Source organism: Sus scrofa, chromosome 1 (assembly GCF_000003025.6).
Source record: "Sus scrofa isolate TJ Tabasco breed Duroc chromosome 1, Sscrofa11.1, whole genome shotgun sequence".
In the NCBI taxonomy this organism is placed as follows: Eukaryota; Metazoa; Chordata; class Mammalia; order Artiodactyla; family Suidae; genus Sus; species Sus scrofa.
This window is the reverse complement of record NC_010443.5, coordinates 180,068,236-180,088,220: the sequence shown is the minus strand read 5'-3', so window position 1 is coordinate 180,088,220 and position 19,985 is coordinate 180,068,236. Positions and strand designations below refer to the sequence as shown.

The 19,985-nt window shown below is 40.1% G+C and overlaps 3 protein-coding genes across 14 annotated transcripts in view; 2 read left to right on the top strand and 1 right to left on the bottom strand.

The window, feature by feature from the left end:
• Window positions 1-6,836, top strand: part of CDKL1 (cyclin dependent kinase like 1) — a 64,467-nt gene extending 57,631 nt beyond the window's left edge. For all 7 annotated transcript variants that reach the window (XM_021101475.1, XM_021101479.1, XM_021101459.1 and 4 more), the window contains 3 exons: window positions 596-652; window positions 1,852-2,007; window positions 4,012-6,836. In XM_021101475.1, the coding sequence (XP_020957134.1) occupies window positions 596-652; window positions 1,852-2,007; window positions 4,012-4,119 (321 nt within the window). In that variant the 3' untranslated portion in view covers window positions 4,120-6,836. The remainder of the gene's footprint in view (window positions 1-595; window positions 653-1,851; window positions 2,008-4,011) is intronic.
• On the bottom strand, window positions 6,889-19,064 carry ATP5S (ATP synthase, H+ transporting, mitochondrial Fo complex subunit s (factor B)). 5 transcript variants are annotated; one of them, XM_001926336.6, is made up of 6 exons: window positions 18,914-19,064; window positions 12,980-13,039; window positions 12,750-12,861; window positions 11,381-11,589; window positions 10,650-10,821; window positions 6,899-8,360 (listed from the first exon to the last, which is right to left on the bottom strand). In XM_001926336.6, the coding sequence occupies exons 1-6, from the start codon at window positions 19,047-19,049 to the stop codon at window positions 8,246-8,248; spliced, it is 804 nt and encodes a 267-aa protein (XP_001926371.3). In that variant the 5' UTR covers window positions 19,050-19,064; the 3' UTR covers window positions 6,899-8,245. The 5 variants fall into 5 exon arrangements, with proteins under 5 accessions (XP_013848843.1, XP_001926371.3, XP_020957171.1 ...); XM_021101512.1 differs by having other exon boundaries at window positions 8,071-8,360; window positions 10,675-10,821; XM_021101490.1 differs by having other exon boundaries at window positions 8,075-8,360; window positions 10,650-10,818.
• L2HGDH (L-2-hydroxyglutarate dehydrogenase) overlaps window positions 19,053-19,985 on the top strand; it is a 48,307-nt gene continuing 47,374 nt past the window's right edge. The window contains exon 1 of one of the 2 annotated variants that reach the window (XM_001926818.5): window positions 19,053-19,295. In XM_001926818.5, coding sequence (XP_001926853.1) covers window positions 19,156-19,295 — 140 coding nt within the window. In that variant the 5' untranslated portion in view covers window positions 19,053-19,155. The remainder of the gene's footprint in view (window positions 19,296-19,985) is intronic. The other variant, XM_021101450.1, reaches the window with a different exon arrangement.

Here is a 19,985-nt window from a genome sequence, read left to right as displayed (position 1 = left end):
TAAATAGCCAAAGGGAGATTGATGAATGTCTGCTCCTGAGACTCTTTAAACAGCAGGATGATCAGGGAAACAACAGGCTCTTGTGGGAGAAGAGAACAGTATTTATTCCAGAAAACCAAGAAACATCTGTTCACCTGGGTAGGGGAAAAAATTTCTATTTTGAAGCTCCCTTTATGTAAATGTCAATGTCTGCAATAATCAGGGCCTCTTTCTGTACAGCCAATATAAATGCCAAAAGTTATATACATTGGGGGGGGGGGAAAGGAATTAACAATTGCTCAACACTTTTTTTTTCTTTCATGAGTATTCCTTCACAATTTGCTACCCTGATCAGTTCTTCAGGAAGTGAGTGGTTAGGAAGAAAATTTGGAAAAGCAGTTTGGAGGTGGGGAGAGAAGGAGCTTATGAAACAGGCATAAGGAGGTGGTTTGGATGGGAGGCAGAGTGGGCAGAGGTTGGAGGAGGCAGAGATAGTGCCAGGAAGATGCTTCTCTCATTCAAAAGAAATTCAATCTGAGATAACCTTATATTTGATGAATACCTACTGTCAATAAAGCCCCTTTTCTTTCTTTCTTCTTCTTTTTTTTTTAAACAGGAACCACTTGAATTAAAATTTCCAAACATCTCTTATCCTGCCCTGGGGCTCTTAAAGGTAAAATCATGGCTTCCAACAGATCTGGAAGCACATGACAGCTGTATCACTGGGGAATCTGAATGATTTTTATGTGGATCCATGGACTGAAAAGTGTTCCCTTTAGAATTCTTCTTCTCCTTTGAAACATTTACATAGTTTCCATTTTTAAAATGAGTTACATTACAGTGAAAACATTTGTAAGAATTTTTCGCTTTAAATCTCATATTGTATTTGAAATCTAAATTTACACAAAATAGAAATTTCAGAATGGTGATACTTGTTTTACAAAAGGATCCTTCAAAAAATGTTTAACCATTGGATTCTTTTAAATAGCCAACTCCCTAATATGTTTGAAGTAGGTTTTGATTTTGACGTTTGATTTATATACACATTTTCAGAAACACAGAGCCTTTATGTAAAATGAGGTACCAATTAAAATACTTGCAAGTTACACTCACTGTCCCACACATTCCAAAAAGTATTTATAACATTTACTCATGCATTTATAATGTAATTGAAAAAAATGGGACAGTTCCTTAGGGTATATAGTTGTAAGATTTAATCTGTTCAAGTATGAGCCCTGTGGCCTATTTACTGGCAAAGCAAATAGTTAGGAATGATGATAAAGACATGCATATTATTCTTCTCCTTCCTTACAGACACATGGATGCTTGTAATGCATAGACTATTTTTGGAAGAATATACCAAAAAAAAAACCAACTGATTTTAGAAGGGAGAATGGAAGAACTAGAGTGGTAGAGAGACTTTGCTTCCTCTTGTATGAATTTTATTTTTATCATGCATAGATATTATTTTTTTAATTAAAAAAAAAAAGCAAAACTAGTTTTGAGAAAGTACTTAAAGGACCGAATGGGTTAAGTGGATTATTTTAGTGGGACATTGAAGTGAACTGAAAAATTGTATCCTACTCCCTCAGGGCAGAGCACAACTGCCTCAAGAACAGAACAAGGAGGAGAAAATATAGTTTATTTTTTTATTTTTTTGGTTACTATTCCTAGAAACTGTATTAATTCATCATGTGGTTATCCATTTAGGAATGATTATGGAAGGAACTAAAATCATTATTGGTGTGTTTTTCCTATTCTTTCCCCCCTTTTGTTCTGAAATGAAGAGTTTAATCTTTCAAAGAAGAAAAAATGACATTAAGAAGTTAATATAATTTTAAAGAAGTAAGAGGGGATTTTCTGTTCTTTTAGGGCTGTCTACACATGAATCCTGTTGAGAGACTGACATGTGAGCAGCTGTTGCAGCATCCATATTTTGACAGCATCAGAGAATCAGGAGATTTGGCCAAAGAGCATGAGAAACCAACAAGGAAGACCCTGAGACAGAGTCGAAAGCACCTGCCAGGGGTAAAAATGGGGCACTGCTTTACACAAGCATCCAAGGTTTCAGTTTCAAATGACCTCACACCTGCTACCAATTCAGAGTCCGAATCTATACTTGGGGTGGCAGTTGTGGCTTGCAACTTCAGCACCCTTACTTCTGCATAAGGACACAGGTCACACGATCTATCCACCAGGATCCCCAGAGACTGCTTCCTACTTAAGGGCCTTCTCCCTGAATCCTAAGGGTGACCTTGCCCAGCAGCTCCCTGCTGCCACCCAGGGGTCAGGGTTTTTGGTGTGCATGAGCTCAGGTCTCAGCCAGGGACAAAGGCGTGAGTCCAATAGAGTATGCTGCTTGTGCTTTGGAAAATGAAATCATATTTATCCAGGAAGTTCTCTGTCATTATGTTTGCCTTCTGTATTGATTGGCATTCCAAGCTTATCTAAAAAAGGAACTTTAACTCCCTGATCCTTTCAGCATCAGAGCTGGCTAGGGTAAATGTGGTGCTGAGTGCTTTCAGGGACAGTAGCAGTATAGCATATTTAACCAGAGCACAGCACCCAGGAGGCACCCCAGGAGCCCAGGGAGCACTCTGGTTGGAATAAAGTAGCAGAATGGCCTTACATTAATATCTTGCTATGAGCCAAAAGCCATAATAATTTAGAATGGACTATAGTTGGAACACATCTAAGATGAGCTGAATGTTCCTGGATGCTTCTGGATCTGCCCAGGTGCTCCTTAAGCTATAAACTACCGTGCCTTAGTCTTAGTCCCTTTGCATCTCCACTGCCTAGCAGGCTGAATGGCAGCTGGCTAGTGTGTGTGAGGTTTGGAGGAAGAGAAGAGGGTGAACAGGCCATTAGGAACAGGCACGGCATGAACCCTGGGCCTTAAAGATAGACAAGGGTTAAAAAAATTGAGAATGCTTTTAATGTAAAACAGACTGGAAATAGACTTCCCCCTAAGATTTACCCCTCATCTTGCTGCTTCTTTGTGTTCAAGAATAAAGGGTCTTGAAGTTCTTGTGGCACAACGGGTTAAGGATCTGGCATTGTCACTGTAGCGGCTTGGGCTGCTGCCGTGGTGCAGGTTTGATCCCTGGCCCAGGAACTTCCACATGCTGCCAGTGCGGCCAAAAGACGGTAAAGGGTCTTGATGAAAACATTCCTACTTGAAAGAATAGGGGAACCCCACTAATTTGTATATTGTTTATAGGTCTTAAAGGATTCAACTGTTTGATTAAAAGTACTAAAAAGTACTTGCTTTTCAGGTACCTAAGGTTGAATAGCACAGTTAAAAAAAAAAAGTATGCATTCTCTTTACTTTCCTTTGACATTGATGATAAATTTGAACATTTTCTGGGAGCATGAAAGGAGCAGTTTTGCCTTTTTAATTAAGGTAATCACCTAAGGGCTGTGGATATCAGTTTTCTTTGCTAAAACACAAGATACTGGCTTAAATGGTCCCTAAGGTCCCAATAAGCTCATAACTCCTTTGAAGCTATGCTTTTTTCCAGTAAAGTTAACATGTAGATTTCCCCTTCTTTTCATACTCTTTTAATTTTCTTTAATGTGGCATGTTTTGCTTTGTAATATAAACTAAACCTTGGGGGAGTTCCCATTGTGGCTCAGAGGGTTAAGAATCTGATTAATGTCCATGAGAATGTGGGTTCAATCTCTGGCTCACTCAGTAGGTTAAGGATCCGGTGCTGCCATGAACTGCGGTGTGGGTTGCAGACATGGCTCGGATCCTGCATTGCTATGGCTGTGGCATAGGCCAGCAGCCACAGCTCCGATTCACCTCCTAGGCTGGGACTTCAATATGCTTCAGGTGCAGCCATAAAAAGCAGAATTAATTAGTTAATTAAAATAAACCTTGAAAAGGAAAAGCAGAGACCAAATCTAAACATTTTGTCTTCTCTCAGGTCCTGGATTCTGTGCTGAAGAAGTTTTTTTTTTTTTTTGATGCATTATCAATAACAAAAAATCATATGCCTTAAACATAATTCTCTGTTCTGCGTTTTTCAGTTGCAATACCTACCTCAGCTGACTAGCAGCAGCATCCTTCCAGCTTTGGATAATAAGAAATACTACTGTAACACCAAGAAACTTAACTACCGTTTTCCAAACATTTGAAGAGCTTGGAGGTTGATGATGAAGAATTGATCAAAAATTTGAAGAAAATAAAACATACATTTGATTGAAAAAACTCACAATGTTGAAAAAATATCAGCAGAAAACGTAGGTAACTAACTGGGGAAGGCCACTTGGCAAGATGTGACGGGAAATTCCAGAGGCAGCCTTCCATGCAATGATGGTGTCCAGAACAGAAAAGAAAAACTTGTTTGGATTTTCACTTGTATTTTTGTTGTATCTAAGTAGCGGAGCTTATGGACAGAGTACAAACTGTATCTATTGCCCACACCCTTGGCAAAATTAGAGATGCAAATTTGAAAAGATTTCTGCTTCATTGTACCATATGCAACAACTGAGAAATGGATTACAGAACGCCCGTGTATTTCCTTGGACTTCTGTTGCCTGGAGTTCTGTCTCCTCCTGCTTTTCAGATTGTCTCATCATATTTAAGAAGAGCTTTAGTTCTTGAAATCAAAGTGCTTAAAATTCCATTTTCTCCTTGCTCTAGCCCACGATTTTTATATTTAAAAATTTTTTGAATATTTGAGTTGTTCAAAATATTTAAAATCTGTGGATTATCATAAAAGACTAATTTAGGTGCTTATATATTTAATGATATGTTTATGGACATTTCTTACCTATACTTTTGTCTTTACCTTTAGTAAAGGATGTATATTAGTCACTTTTGCAGGCAAGTTAGATTTATTATAATCCATCTACACTCATTCACCCAATTCTCCTTTGCAGACAATGGCTTGAAGCTTGGCAGCTGACCAAGGGGTAGAACAAGATTTACAGGCTTCACAGTACCTGGGTCTGCCAGCCTGAAAGTAATTAGTACTTCTTTCTTCCCAGCTCAGCCCCAGACTTGGAGACAGATCTACAGGGAGGACTATCTATATACATTGATCTGGGTTTTGGAAGAAACTGTTTCTGAGCTTTCATGTGAGTCATAAAAGACATTAGGTTATAAGCTGATGTTTTTCCTGAAATACCTTTTTATACTACGTGCTTGTGTATATATATAGTGTGTGGGTACATATAGTACACATGCATATATATGTGTATATATACCAACCTAACAACTAAAAGAATAACAGCTAGTAAGAAAATAGTCCAAAATGGTTATTATTATTCCTAAGCTTTGTACAGTCATACTTAAAATGATGACATATAATTGCTTTGATTTGGCCTATTGCTCCTATTCAAAAGCTTTTGGATCCTGGACCCAAGGGCAGTATGAAACTGATGTCTGTCTCTTATAGCTCAACCACATTTTTGGTGATATGCTGCTATTTCCTAGCAGTTCTCAGCCATAATTTTTTTTTTCATTTTTCAGCTGCACCTGTTGCAATATGGAAGTTTCTGGGCCAGGGATCAAATCTGAGCCACAGCTGCAGCAACGCTGGATCCTTAACCTACTGTGCCATAGCGGGAATTCCTCAGTCCTGATTTTTGAAGACGTATTTTACTGTATCTTGAAAACATTTCTTCTGCTATGGTTTAATTTTGTTCATGAGAGCAAAATTAAAACATAGTTTACTGCTACGGTAATTTTGTTCATGAGAGCATTTTACCTTATTCACTTACTGCTAAGTAATCTGCCAAATTCTGGCATCTGTTCTGTAATTTTGGCTCCCCTAGCCAGTTTACTTATTTATTTATATATTTCTTTTTAGGGCCGCACTTGTGCTATATGGAAGTTCCCAGGCTAGGGGTTGAATAGGAGCTGTACCTGCTGGCCTGTGTCACAGCCACGTGGGATCGAGCAGTGTCTGTGACCTACACCACAGCTCAACAGCAACACCAGATCCTTAACCCACTGAGCGAGGCCAGGGATCAAACCCACGTCCTCATGGATCCTGGTCATGTTTGTTTTGGCAGAGCCACAACGCAAACTCCTCCCCTAGCCAGTTTAATTACATCCTGAGGCTCCTGATGTATGCAGCTTATTGCATAGAGGTGATAGCAGGTTTAATGCTAGTCACAGTATTAACTAATTCTTAATATGTAGACGTGATTCAAATGACAAAGAAGGACATCCAGCTTCTGTGAATAGTTTATCTTTTGTGGGGTCTTTTTCCTTATCCCAAATACTGCACTTGACAAGGCAGACGATTATATCTGCCTAATTTATCTAGCAGTTTTTTTTTTGTCTTTGTCTTTGCCATTTCTTGGGCCGCTCCCGCAGCATATGGAGGTTCCCAGGCTAGGGGGTCAAATCGGAGCTGTAGCCACTGGCCTATGCAAGAGCCACAGCAACATGGGATCCGAGCCGCATCTGCAACCCACACCACAGCTCATGGCAATGCCGGATCATCAACCCACTGAGCAAGGGCAGGGACCGAACCCGCAACCTCATGGTTCCTAGTCGGATTCGTTAACCACTGCACCACGACAGGAACTCCTATCTAGCAGTTTTAAAGAACACCATTCAGAATAGAAAAGTAGCTCCAGACTAAACTGTGGTGAATCAGTTACTTTACCACATAGTAATCAAGCAAGCCTGAGATAGACGTGGTCATGTTTTTCTAATGAGTCCTAGTAAATGTACACTTATACTTAATTTAACCGAAACTATGATCCCTTCTTCAGCATGTAATCACCACTGTTTCACATGAGACTATTGTACATTCTTTTCTTTTTTAAAATCTACTATCTTCTGATTTTTTAAATGACGATGGCAATTATATTAATAAACAATATACCCTTTATGGTACATGCTGTTTACAGAAGATGGTTTCTAAACACAACTAAAATTCATTTTTCTACGTTAATGTTACATCACAGAAAGTGTTTATTTTTAAATTATTTCCATTAAGGTTATATTGCAATACATTGATCTTCAAACCAAACATACAGAAATCTACAAGCAGGTTTTGCATGTAACTAACATTAATAGAATTAGGGCCCTTTTAAATTTTTATTTTATTTATTTATTTTTGTCTTTTTAGGGCCGAACCTGTGGCATATGGAGGTTCCCAGGCTAGGGGTCAAATCGGAGCTATAGCCACCAGCCTACACCAGAGGTGTAGCAATGCCAGAGCTGAGCCCTATCTGCAGCGTACATCATAGCTCATGGCAACGCCAGATCCTTAACCCACTGAACGAGGCCAGAGATCGAACCTTCATCCTCATGGGTACTAGTCAGATTTGTTTCCACTAAGCCACAATGGTAATTCCAAATCAGGGCTGTTTTAAGCAGGCCAAAAACAAACATCTGTTTTTTGTTTGTTTGTTTGTTTTTTTATCTGTTTACGATATTCTTTATCAGTGCTCTCTAAACGTAAAGTGAGTTTTGTGCTTATACTTCCTCATGATATCCCTTGAGCTCATGGGAAGTAATATCCAACATCTAGGAGGGAAAACAGGTTAAACAACTTTTCTGTTTAAAGAAATTTTTAAATATACAGCAAAAAGTGAGTATAGCTGTGCTGGCCTTCATCGTTTCCTCTGTTCTATTGCAGTCAGCAAAGCTATTTAAATCCAGCTAAGTATTTATTGTCCAGTTTTAATAACATACCGGACTAAGCTTACAAAATAGAAACTGTTCATTCAGAGAAAGTATGTATGTTATAAAGAACATAAGAATGCGGGATCATAAGAAATGCACGCAAATCCAGGAAAGCAATAGGAATGCCCAAGAATCCTCTGGCTACTTTTCATAATTGACGCTATCAATGAATTTGAAATTTAGCTTTCACCTTTTCATAACTGTACTATTACAGTAACATGCTTCACTAACTTTAAAGTAAAATGTAACATTAATTACTGTTAAAAATAATGACTGTGTTGTACATTTAAATCATTTTAAAGAACTCTTAAGTATCTGCATCAAGAGAGATCAATATAGATATTGATATAAAATAAGGAAAATATTAGAATTAGAATGGTACCTGGTTGGCATTATTAAAATGGTTTAATAAACATAAATTCTTACTTCCAACTTAGTAACTTCAGTGAATCACATCTGAATGTTTATTTTCTACATGATGGACTGCTTCTAGAGTGTCAAGATACAGTATCCTTATAATTTTGTTAATGATTACATATTTGTTGCTGTTAGGATCAACAATTTAAAACGATATTTTATATTGAAATAAGACACTTATTGAATATTATTATTTTACTTCAAGTCTAATTTTAGTTCCAGAGAAGGCAGTGATGTCTTAAAGGCTTGGACAATTTTTTCTTTTTCTTTTACTCCAGGAAGATCACTTAAAAACAAATACTTGAGGTTTCTGCAAAAAGAGAAATTTTAAAAATTTACTTTAATTTGGACTCTTATAGCATTAAAAATGAACTTGCTTTATTGACTTTTAAAAATATTACACACAGAATGTGTTCAAATCACCCTATACTTTCAAAATTACTTTCATTTATTTATTTTTGCTTTTTAGGGTTGCACCCTCGGCATATGGGAGTTCCCAGGCTAGGGGTCAAATCAGAGCTGCAGTTGCCAGCCTACACCACAGCCACAGCAACACAGGATCCAAGCCCCATCTGCAACCTACACCAAAGCCCATGGCAATGCTGGATTCTTAAGCCACTGATCAAGGCCAGGGATAGAACCATGGTACTAGTCAGGTTTGTTACTACTGAGCTACAATAGGAATTCACAATATTACTTTTAGAATAGTGGTCTTAGAGTACCACTTTAAATGAAATTCATGCTAGGAACTAAGCCAGACTTTGGAAAGTGTAGTTGTTCTGAATTACATCAATAATTCTGCTGAATGTTTACAAATACTATATGTGTATTATGGCCTAGAACTCTTTTGCCTGTTAAATATAAAATAGACATCAGTTGTGATGATTTTTTGAAGCTGACACCAAAAGCAAAAATAACTAAAGCAAAAATAAACAAGTGGCACTACATCAAACTGAAAAGTTTCTGTATAGCAAAGGAAGCTATCAACAAAATGAAAAGGCAGCCTAATGAATGGGAGAAAATATTTGCAAATCATATATCTGATAAGAGGCTAATATCAGAAATATATAAAGAACTCATACAACTCAACAGTAAAAACCCAAACAAACCAATTTAAAAAATGGGCAAAAGATCTGAACAGACATTTTCCCAACGAAGACGAAGAGATGGAAAACAGGTACAAGAAAAGATACTCTACATCTTATCAGGGAAATACAAATCAGAATCACAATGAGATATCACCTCACACAAGTGAGAATGGCTATTATCAAAAAGACTCGAAAAAGGTGTTGGTGAGGATATGGAGAAAAGGGAATCCTTGTGCATTTTTGGCGGGATTGTAAATTGGTGCAGTCATGAAAAACAGCATGCAGTTTCCTAAGAAACTTAATAATAGAACTACCATGAGTTCCCTGGTTGTCTAGTGGTTAGAACTCAAAACTTTCCCCAATAGAGCAGGTTCAATCCCTGGTCTAGGAACTGAGATACCACATTAGCCACTGCACGCTGAGGCCAAAAAAAAAAAAAAAAAAAAAAAAAAAAGGAACTACCATATGATCCAGCAAGTCTACTTCTCAGCATTTATCTGAAGAATACCAACCAAAACACTAACTCAAAAAGATATGTGCACCCCAATATTCATAGCAGCACTATTTACAGTCATCAAAATATGAAAGCAACCTAAGTCTCCATGGACAGATGAGTGGATAAAGAAGAGGTGCTACACTTACACAGTGGACTACTACTCAGCCATAAAGAAGAATGAAATTCTGCCATTGGTGACAACCTGGATGGACCTTGAGGGTATTTTGCTCAGACATAGAAAAATAAATACTGTATGATCTCTTTGATGTAGAAGCTAAAAATAAATAACCATGCTCATAGATACACAGAATAGAATGGTGGTTGCCAAAGGCAGAGTAGGAAGTGAGAGAAATGGGTGAACTATTTTATATTTTTATTTTTAGTTTAGATAAATTGAATTTTTAAAATATGAATCTTAACCTAGAAGGGAAAAGAAACTGGGTAAGTTCTTGAACCCAATTTTCTATTAAAAGATGAAGCCTTAAACCTCAACTGATGTAAGAGATAGACACTTAAGTACTGGTGTTCTCTTGTGGTGCAGCTGAGTGAGGATCTGGCATTGTCACTGCTGTGGCACAGGTTTGATCCCTGGCCTGGGAACTGTGGGTATGGCCAATAAAAACCCCAAACAATCTAATACTCTAATACTTTTGGTTCTGATGTTTAAGGGTTTCTCAAACTTCTTCTGATACTGAGGTTATTAGCAGAACATGAGGGAAACTGCTTTAAAATATGGGGAAGAAGAAGAATAGCTAATGCTTATTGAGAGTTTACTGTAACAGGTACCATGCTAAGTGCCTTATGTGGATAATTTCTTAAAAAGATGCTCCCTAAAAATGCAAAAAAGCCCATAATATATTAAGATCGATAACTTAAATTTTTAAAGTATTGTAGCTGAAAGTCATCATTTTCTTAAATTATATTCTTCAGATCTACAAAAAGACATCACCTCTCTTTAAATTCTGGTTATTCACCTTATCATTATCAAGTTTCTACTTTAGCACTGCCCACCTACCTTAAATGATGCAAAGCAATGATACCTTTGTCTGTGATATTTCCACATGAAATTATTTCCATTTCCAGCATGCTTTTTTGTAAATTTTCAATTTGACTAAGTCTTTCCAAACAGTAATCCTCAATATAGTGACACTTGCAGAACCTTATTTTTTCAACATATTGCAGGCCTTCTGGGGGGGAAAAAGTACAGTTTAACAATATGCTTTACCATTAAAATAATCAACTGGTCTAGTTTCCCCAGAACTGTTCTAGTTTTAGGACTGTAAGTCCTAAGTCCTAGGAAACTTATTAGACCCAGGAAAATTGGAACAGTTAGTCACCTGATTAACCATACAAAGTGCTCACTATTCAGGTTGTGCTGCTGGACAGGGCCAGTCCGCAATCAGATGCTCATGCACTGGAGGGAAGAACTGCCCACACAAGCAGAAGTTGTGTGGATATGATTATTTCTGCCTTAGTGAGGGTTTCTCAATGACAGAAGTTTGACAAACAAGGTCTTGAATTTTAAGTCAATAAACCACAGAATAAAGGCATGTAGAGACAAGCGTAACGAGGGGAGAGTATTTGTAACCTCTGCTTAATTTAAAAATTTCATATGCAGGAAGAAACAAACTGGATTGGACCGAAAAGGGCAAAAAGGACACACCTATGATGATAATAGTGAGTCAGCTGCAACCAGTGTCACTGCAAATCACCCACATTTCCCATAGCAAATGATAGGGGAGTTACCCATGTGATCAAATCCAATGCTCATAATACAAGAATCAGTGGCATCAATCGCCTGAATCTTGTACTTGTCCAGAGGGCCTGTTGGGAGGTGGTTGTAGTCCTTCTGCCACCTCTCTTGGCCATGGTAGCGCACCATGGCCCCACAGCGCAGCAGCCACTCAGATGCCGCCCTGTCAGGGCCCACATCCCTGATGCGTTCATGATCCACTCTGTTGGCAAGAGAACAAAAGCTGGTAGTTTTGACTGTCATTGCTGGCCTTTTAATGATGTTCAACATAAATAGACTAACAGCCACTTTTCACTTCAAATGATGAGGAGGGAGATAAGTATATTAGTGGAATCCGTGTAAAGAAAACATTCAATGGGAGTTCCCGTCGTGGCTCAGTTCTTAACGAATCTGACTAGGAACGATGAGGTTGTGGGTTCGATCCCTGGCCTTGCTCAGTGGGTTAAGGATCCCGCATTGCTGTAGCTCTGGTGTAGGTTGGTGGCTATAGCTCCGACTAGACCCCTAGCCTGGGAACCTCCATATGCCATGGGCATGGCCCTCAAAAAGCCAAAAAGCCAAAAAAAAAAAAAAAAAAGGAAAGGAAACATTCAATGGCTCTACCTGCTACCTTTTTTTTTGCTTTTGTTTTTGTTTCCCAGTGAACTCTGTCAGGGGAGACGTATTATTTTTATCTGAATTTATCAGACATGAGTCTTCATTGATTCGTATGTAGCGCAGTAACTTGACACCAGGAGGTACTCAGTAACTATGTATTAAATGAATGACTACACTTGGTTATCATTTTTATTAATGATAAAAGACTTAAAAGGAAATACTTTTGAACCTTTGTTCAAATTAATGTCATTATGTGATATGTATTATTTTTAAAATATGTCCTTTTCTTTGTTTAGTGCTATTAATGCTATACTAAGCAATGAGGAGGTTTGTTCCATCAGTTTCAAAATGATATTAAGCATGTCACCAATTAACTTTTTAAAAACTTGAGGCCCTTGATAGTATTCAAAAGGTTAACTAGAGCCTTTAGGAAGCCATAGAATTAAAATATTCTAAAATTACATTTACTGAGCTTTAATGATTATACAAGTAATAAATGTTCATTTTAGAAAACTTGAAAAGCACTGAAAGGATGAACAAGAACAATCACTTAAGTCCTGTAACCCAGACAATCACAGTTAATATTCTGTAATCTATTTTTTCTAGTTTTTATTCAATGCTTGTGTGTACGTTTTGTGTTAAAAGAAAATTAGGACCGTATTGCAAACACCACACAAAAGCATTTGAAATACAAGAAATAACCAAACTAGCTACTGTGAACTGAGTTGTAGCAATCCCCACCTTTCTTTACTTAGAGTAACTTACTTATTAAACACTGCATTCAGCCAGCCCCAGAAATATCTGGAGTCACGTGACCATGGGAGTTTCTTTAAGGCACACAACTGCCGGGGAACTTTTCCAAACAACATCATTTGATCTAGACACAGAAAACAGTATTTATATTAGATCTTCATTTGGCAATCAGAGCCCCATATACACAGCAACTTCACAACGTCAGAGCCAATGCGCTTGTGCTGATAAAGCTGATGACTCACTTGCCACTTGGTAGTTACTGAACAAGTTACTCCTGTTTGTTTCTTTCTTGGTTTCTTTTGCTGCAAAAAACCGAGATGCTGAATTGAATGGTCTCTATGGTTCCTTCCAGGCTTGCCATTAAGTTCCATTTGTTCAAGCCTCAATTGGAGTCCTCCTGCAGTGGTGCCACCTGGTGTCCATTCAGGCAGTGCACCTACAAATTCATTGAAACCACCTCCAGTCCCAGTTGACATTTCCAGTATCAAAATGGCAAACTAAAATCACCTAAGAAGCAATGTGTCAAGATTAAGACACTTATGTCTGTAAAGGGAGAGGAGTCATGGAAACATCTTCCTATGACAAGGCTGCAAGGCAGTATCAGAACAGTGCAACAAAACTGTGGCAGGGTGGAGTTCCCGTCGTGGCGAAGTAGTTAACGAATCTGACTAGGAACCTTGAGGTTGCAGGTTCAACCCCTGGCCTTGCTCTGTGGGTTAAGGATCCGGCGTTGCCATGAGCTGTGGTGTAGGTAGCAGACTCGGCTCGGATCTGGCATTGCTGTGGCTCTGGCGTAGGCCAGTGGCTAGAGCTCTCCGATTAGACCCCTAGCCTGGGAACCTCCATATGCCACGGGAGCAGCCTAGAAAAGGCAAACAAACAAACAAAAAAACTGTGCCAGGGCAGCTGGGAGAGACTGGCAGGTAACTTCACCTCTCTGACCCATGGTTCTCTTATTTGTAAAATGAAATGATTTGCTCAGATGATTTCCAGCTGTAAAAATCCATAGCTAGGAGTTCAGAAAGTGATTTTGGTCCTGAGTCTGAACCTGATTCATCTCAATCCAAGTTTTAATAGTGTGCCAGGTGGAGGAAAACATAAAGATAAGTGAAACAAGGTCCCTGCCTTTGAGGAGCTGACAACTTGATGCAGGGTGGAGTGAGCTAAAACAAGTTACGAGGTAGTTAAAATAAATGATAGAACCTGAAAAATACCTCAAGAGTTACAGACAAGGATTTCAGCAAAGATGCTAGGAAAAGTTAGGTCAGGTGATTAGCTGAGGCAGTAACTCAAGGCATGTTGTAGTTCAGTTTGCTTAGCATGTGGGGGTCATGAGAAGAGGAGACAGACAATGTACACAGTCACATGGGAAGGGTCTCCTGCCATCAGCCAGAATTTGTCTTCTGCAGGTAGCTGGGGGTCACTGGGATTTTAGCATGGGGCACTGGCATTGTTAGAACCATGCTTCAGGCATATTATTCAGCAGCACTAAGACTGAGAGTCAATAGAATGAGAAAGAGACAACCAACAAGAACTTCAACTACATGTGGCCATGGGAAAGGGCCAAGTTGAGGGGAGAATGGGGATGACATTACAGAGTTGGATCCCACATGACTCAGTAAGTGAGATGTTGAGGCAAGGGCCAGCGGAGTTGACAATGACACTAAGGTTTTGGTCCTAGTAGGATGTGATGGCATTAACAGATAAAAATGTCAGGACAAAGTTGTGGGTTTGGGTTTTCCCCCAAGTTTTTCATATTTTAAATATGAAGTTTGGCAGAGTTTCTAGGTGGAGATGACCAACAAATAATTGGTATCAGAGTCACAAAATGATAGACCAGAAAAGAACTTAGACTACCTAGCCCAAACCTCTCATTTAGAGATGAGGAAACTGAAGCCCTGATATTAAGTAACTTGCTGACACCCTAAATCCTTTCTGGAACAAGGTGGGGGTATTAATAAACACGTGTTTAAAAGGACTTGCCCAATGTTTCACAGCTAATTGTTAGCAGTGCTGAAAGTTGAACCTAGTTTTCTCTCTTACTAGTCCAGGGCTCTCTCATTCATTGGATGGTTCTAGAACACAGGAAAAAGGAGGACCAGAAGGAAATCTGAGTGGGAACATCCCTAGAGCTGAGGAAGTGCCTAAGGATGTGGAACGGTGAGCTGAGGTCTTAGGACAGAACCCTGGAGTCATCTACTAGTCTCGTCATCCCTTTTCCACTATCACTCTGCCTCCATTACTGCAAATGTCTCCCCCTGCTATGTCCTCCCATGTTCTCAGCCCTTTCCAGCTTTTTGTTAAATCTCTCTCCAGCTGTGCCCACCTCAGTACTCCACTGGCTGCCAACTTTATTTCCAAATCTGGGCTTTCCGGCTTCAACTCAGGCTGTTCTCCCCATTTACTGCCCCTCCCTGCCCTCTGAATCCTGTGGAAATCCTCCTCAACCTCAAGACCTGACTCAAATGCCAGCTCCATCACCTATTCATTCATGCAATACATATTTACTGAATGCCTGCTACACTTAGTGCAAGAGATTCAATGGTGAGACAAAAACAAAACAACAGAAGACAGAAAGACATGTTTTCTGTCCTCAGAGAATATACAGTATATGTACTATATGTGTATAGATGACATAAAAACAAATAACATGGAATAAGATGTCAATGGACATGTGGACAAGTTCTGTGAGAACCTAGAAAAAGAAAAGAGGGGAAGGCTTTACGCTAGAGATGTCTTTTGAGATTGGTCTCAAAGGATGATTAAGAGTTTCCAGTTAGGCAGAAGAAAGGAAAGTATGCAGAGCAAAAGAAGAGCAAGAACCACATCTTATTTCCATTTTCCTTATCACCTAGCACACTGCTATCCCCTAATGCAAGTTTAATAAATGCTTGGCAATTAATAACCTTCAGTGATTGATATATTTTCAGGCAGAGAGATAAAGCCAGAGAATGGTCATTAAGCAGGTAAATTAGAGTGGTCTGTGAAAACTGAAGTACCTGATTCATTTTGGCCCATATTCAGAGACCAGATATGGTCTCTAAAAAATTTGATATTATATTTAAATATGAAGATTAAGTTTTTACTTGGAAATAACTGAAAAAAACTAAATGGTAGGTTTTTGCTTCTCAACTGTGTCTCTGTTAAGTGATACCAGGAATTTCAGATGAATTCAAGCAGCTGCCTCTGGGAATGCTTTGTACCCGGAAAGAGGAGACCTCTGGTGGTGAGTTGGTGAATTTTGCTCTAATGAATCAAAAGACGCCAGTTAAAAGCAAGTTAAAAAATAACCACTAAAATTAAACTGCTGTGATAAATAATTCAGGAATTAAAATTATTTTAAAAAGTTTTATTACTATCATAACACAGCTTAGAGCCATAAGTTTGTAACATATGTTCCTAAAAGATGCTATTATGTTTATGACTGAGAGAAGGCCAGACCTCTAATCTATGACTCAAAATAGGTTATGTACAAAGTGTTTCTGAGTATGTTTGAGAGTCCCCCATTTGCATAAAACCAAAATCTTTTTTTAAAGTGGAGGTTCTTTTTTTTTTTTTTTTAACATATTAAATGTAATTAGTTGGGCTATTTTAGTGGTGAAAAGGTGGAACTGGTCAATTTGTTCTTGACCGCAGTAAAAGTGTGGCAAGAGGGGTGGGGTAGTATCAGAATTGGGGAGTTCCCCCCCGAAAATTATAACTCCACTTCACTGCAAATTATCTATTGTTGATGCCAATTCTTATTCCTAAAGTGTGTAGAATCTACTAAAATAGAACAACAGAGCAATTCATTAGGAGTTAGAAGCAAAAGTCCCCAAAGCAACTCCTAGGCCAATCTTGCTTGACACTCATTGAACTAACTTCTTGTTGGTTCTGACCTACATGGAAGGTGAGCATGAATTCTTACTGAGAAGAGTGTTGACTGGGATACAAATGTCTCTAGCCAAAGACATTACAGGGTGAATGAATATAAGGTGAGCTTGTGATTTGAGTTATCTAAATAAAACAAATTAATGTACAGTCAAACCTAGGGGAGAGGTAAGCAGAGAAAATTTTATAAAAAGAACATACGTATTTTGAATTATTTCACTTTGCTAATCTATGAAGCACATGCTAAAAATCACAGAGTAATAAAGTCACTACTGTGGGGTGACCCATGAAAGCCTGACCACAGACCCTCAAATTGTATACTTCAAAATCAACTACATCCTGTGCAATGGTTAAAATTAAAAATAGTGAAAGTACTGAAAGCTGGTGACACTGAGGAGAAACTGGATTACTCAATATTGCTGCTGGAAATGTAAAATGGTACAGCCGCTTTGGAAAAGTTTGGCAGTTTCTCACAAAACTAAACATGTGCTCATCATATGACCCAGTAATTAGACTCTTGGGCATTTATCCCAGAGATACAAAAAACAGGCTCACAGAAAAAGCTGTACACTAATTTTCACAGCAGCTTTATTCGAAATAGCTAAAAACTAGAAAGAGCTCACATGTGGTGAGCTTCAATGGGTGAACTGAAAAAGAGCTTCAATGGGTGAATGGTTAAACATGCTGTGTTATGTCCATACCATGAACTACTACTCAGTAATAAAGAATAAACTATCAATACATGCAACAATTTGGATGGAACTCAAGGGATTACACCGAGTGAAAAAGCCAATTCCAGAAAATTACATACTATATAATTCCATTTATTATAACATTCCTGACATAACAAAACTTTAGAGGGAGAAGAGAAAGGGGAAGAGGGTGTCCCGCCAGCAGAGGGATCCTGGTGGTGATGGCACTGTGCTACAGCTTGACTTGTGGATACAAGAATCTACATACATATGCCATAGAAGTATTCAGAACTACATACATACATGTAAAACGAGGGGTACCTGAATAAGATCCATGGCCTGTGTCGATGTCATTTTCCTGGTTGTGATATTGTATGATCATTTTAGAAGATGTTATCACTTGACTGTTTCTTACAACTACATGGGAATCTACAATTAGCTCAAAATGAAAAATCGAACTAAAAACTATTTCTTTTTTTTTCATTTGTGATGAACGAGCAGGTAACATTCCACAATGTCTTCACAAATAAAGAAAATATGTACAACTGTCCAGGTGATAAAACCATTTAAACATAACAAAAGCCATCATTTTATTGAACACTTTTCTGTGCTAAACATCTGATAAGCCTTATATCATATAATCTGCAAAAAAAGCCCTATGAGGGAGAACTCCTAGTTCACAGAGGAGGTTCTGAGGCGAAGAGGTGAAATGACTTCCCCAAGCTACCTGATTAATAAGTGGAGCCAAATTCAGAGAGGTATCAAGCCCTTCCAGCAATAAGGCTACATCATTCTATTTTCGTTCCCTTCAGCTGTCCTGACCCTAAAGATTAAAAACTTCCATCAAGCATAGGGAGCATAGCGATAAACAGGCATAGCGATACAGAATCACGTAGTTTTACAAAGGTCTTTCAAAGATCACATAGTCCACTTCCTTCATTTTACAGATAAACAGATCTGAAGTGACCTGCACAGGTGAGTCGCTATTCTTAGCCCCGCACAGCATATTTAAAACTGTATCTCGGTCCAGGATTTAAGAAAAGGAAACAGATTGCTAAATAATTATAGAGACCAAGCCCTCTGGTTCACCAAGCCTCTTAATATTTAAAGGACCAATAAATGACTGAAAGAATGACGCGCTAGGAGGCCCATATATAGAAGTCCAGGAAACTGCAGGCTAACAGGCGTTGCCATGACAGACCCTCGGTTCGAATGAAGCTAGGGCGGGGCAGCGAGCGCCCCTACGTGGGTGGGAGACTGCGGTGCCCAGCAAAGGGCCTTGAGTGACGTGGAGAGGGGTTGAGAGGGGGTGGGGCCTCCGGTGCGGGGCGGGGCCTTGAGTGACGCGGGGCTGGGCTTCGAGAGTCGCAGACAGAGGGAGGTTGAGAAGGCGGGGCCTAGAAAAGGGAGGTTGTTGGGCCTGCCCAAACCAAAATTTTTTCCATAATCATCCCCCGACTTTCTCTCGCGGCCCCGAGTCCACTCGGCAGCGAAGTCGAGGACGCGAGAGTCGGCACGCCAGATTTTCAGTCTGCCCAGCTAGGGCAGAAGGGAAAAGGCAGAGCGTAACCACCCCCTAGTCCCGCCCCGCTCGGGGACTAGCTCCTTACTCACAGCGTCGAAGGGAGGGAGGGAGCGAGTGAGCGTCCCTGGCGTCTACGGTAGCGCCGGCCTGCCCTTCGCCCTTTGCCGCGCGCGCCCATTGGCCATTAATGGCGGCTCCCACGTGAGGCAAAGGCGCGCCTCTCATTGGCCCCTGCGCAAGAGGCGGGGCTAGACAGCACTGGGACTTGGGCAGTGCTGGGATCCAGGGCCGCTTCTGGGGCTTGAGGCAGGGTAGGAGTGGGGCACCGGTGATGGTGCCGGCGCTGCGTTACCTGGGCAGCGTCTACGGACGTGCCCGCGGGGCTTTCTCCGGAGGCTTCCTCGCTGCTGGCGCGCCCGCGCCAGGGAACCTCTGGCTGTTGTGCCAAGGTGGCCGCAGAGCCAGCACCAGGTGAGTAGCCGCTGGCCCGCCCCCGCCGCTTGCGCTGCTTCTCTCAGAAGTGCCTGGTGCTGGACCTCTGCCCTTGCTCTGTTTCCCTGTCCTAGGCGCGAGAGAAGGTCGAGATCTTGTGCAGCCCGGGCTCCAACCTCTGATCCCAGGAGCTACCTGCTGGAATCGTTCGTAGTGTCTGTGAGGAAAAGAGTAAGAAAGGCAGTGTTGAGTAGAGGTCAAGAATACTTGAGGCTTTGAATACAAATCCACCACCTCCTAGTCCACTCTGGGAGGGTTACTTAAGCTCCTTAAAGGCTCAGCTGTGAATAGGATCCTAGTCTATTGCGTAGGTGGTCGTTTGCGGGATTAAAGGACCTAGCACACTGTAAACAATCAAATAGGCTGTTTATTCGCTGGCCTCCATGGTTTTACTTGGAAGGTCTGAAACCGGTCTTAAATCAGTTCTTGGCACACACATGCTGCATAGAGTTGCCCCTGTGAGAAGCAGCTCAGTTAGTTGCTAGGCAAACCCTGCAGAATTCAGCATCCTGTGATTCGAAGTTTGGAGACTTTCTCTGCTATCTGTAGAGGGAATGGTTTATGCGAAGGTTTCAAAGCTGGAAAGTTCTTGGTTGTTGAGAGAACTAGAATGTGAGCAAGATCAGTGTGACTGGAGCTTAGAGGAACAGAGACCGTGTGGAGAGGGGC

Coding starts and splice junctions, on each gene's coding strand:
- ATP5S (XM_001926336.6), bottom strand. CDS start 19,049: ATGAGAGGCGCGCCTTTGCCTCACGTGGGAGCCGCCATTAATGGCCAA. Junction 11,590..12,749: donor CTGAATGCAGTGTTTAATAA/GTAAGTTACTCT, acceptor TCTTGCCAACAG/AGTGGATCATGAACGCATCA. Junction 8,361..10,649: donor ATTGCTTTGCATCATTTAAG/GTAGGTGGGCAG, acceptor CTCTTTTTGCAG/AAACCTCAAGTATTTGTTTT.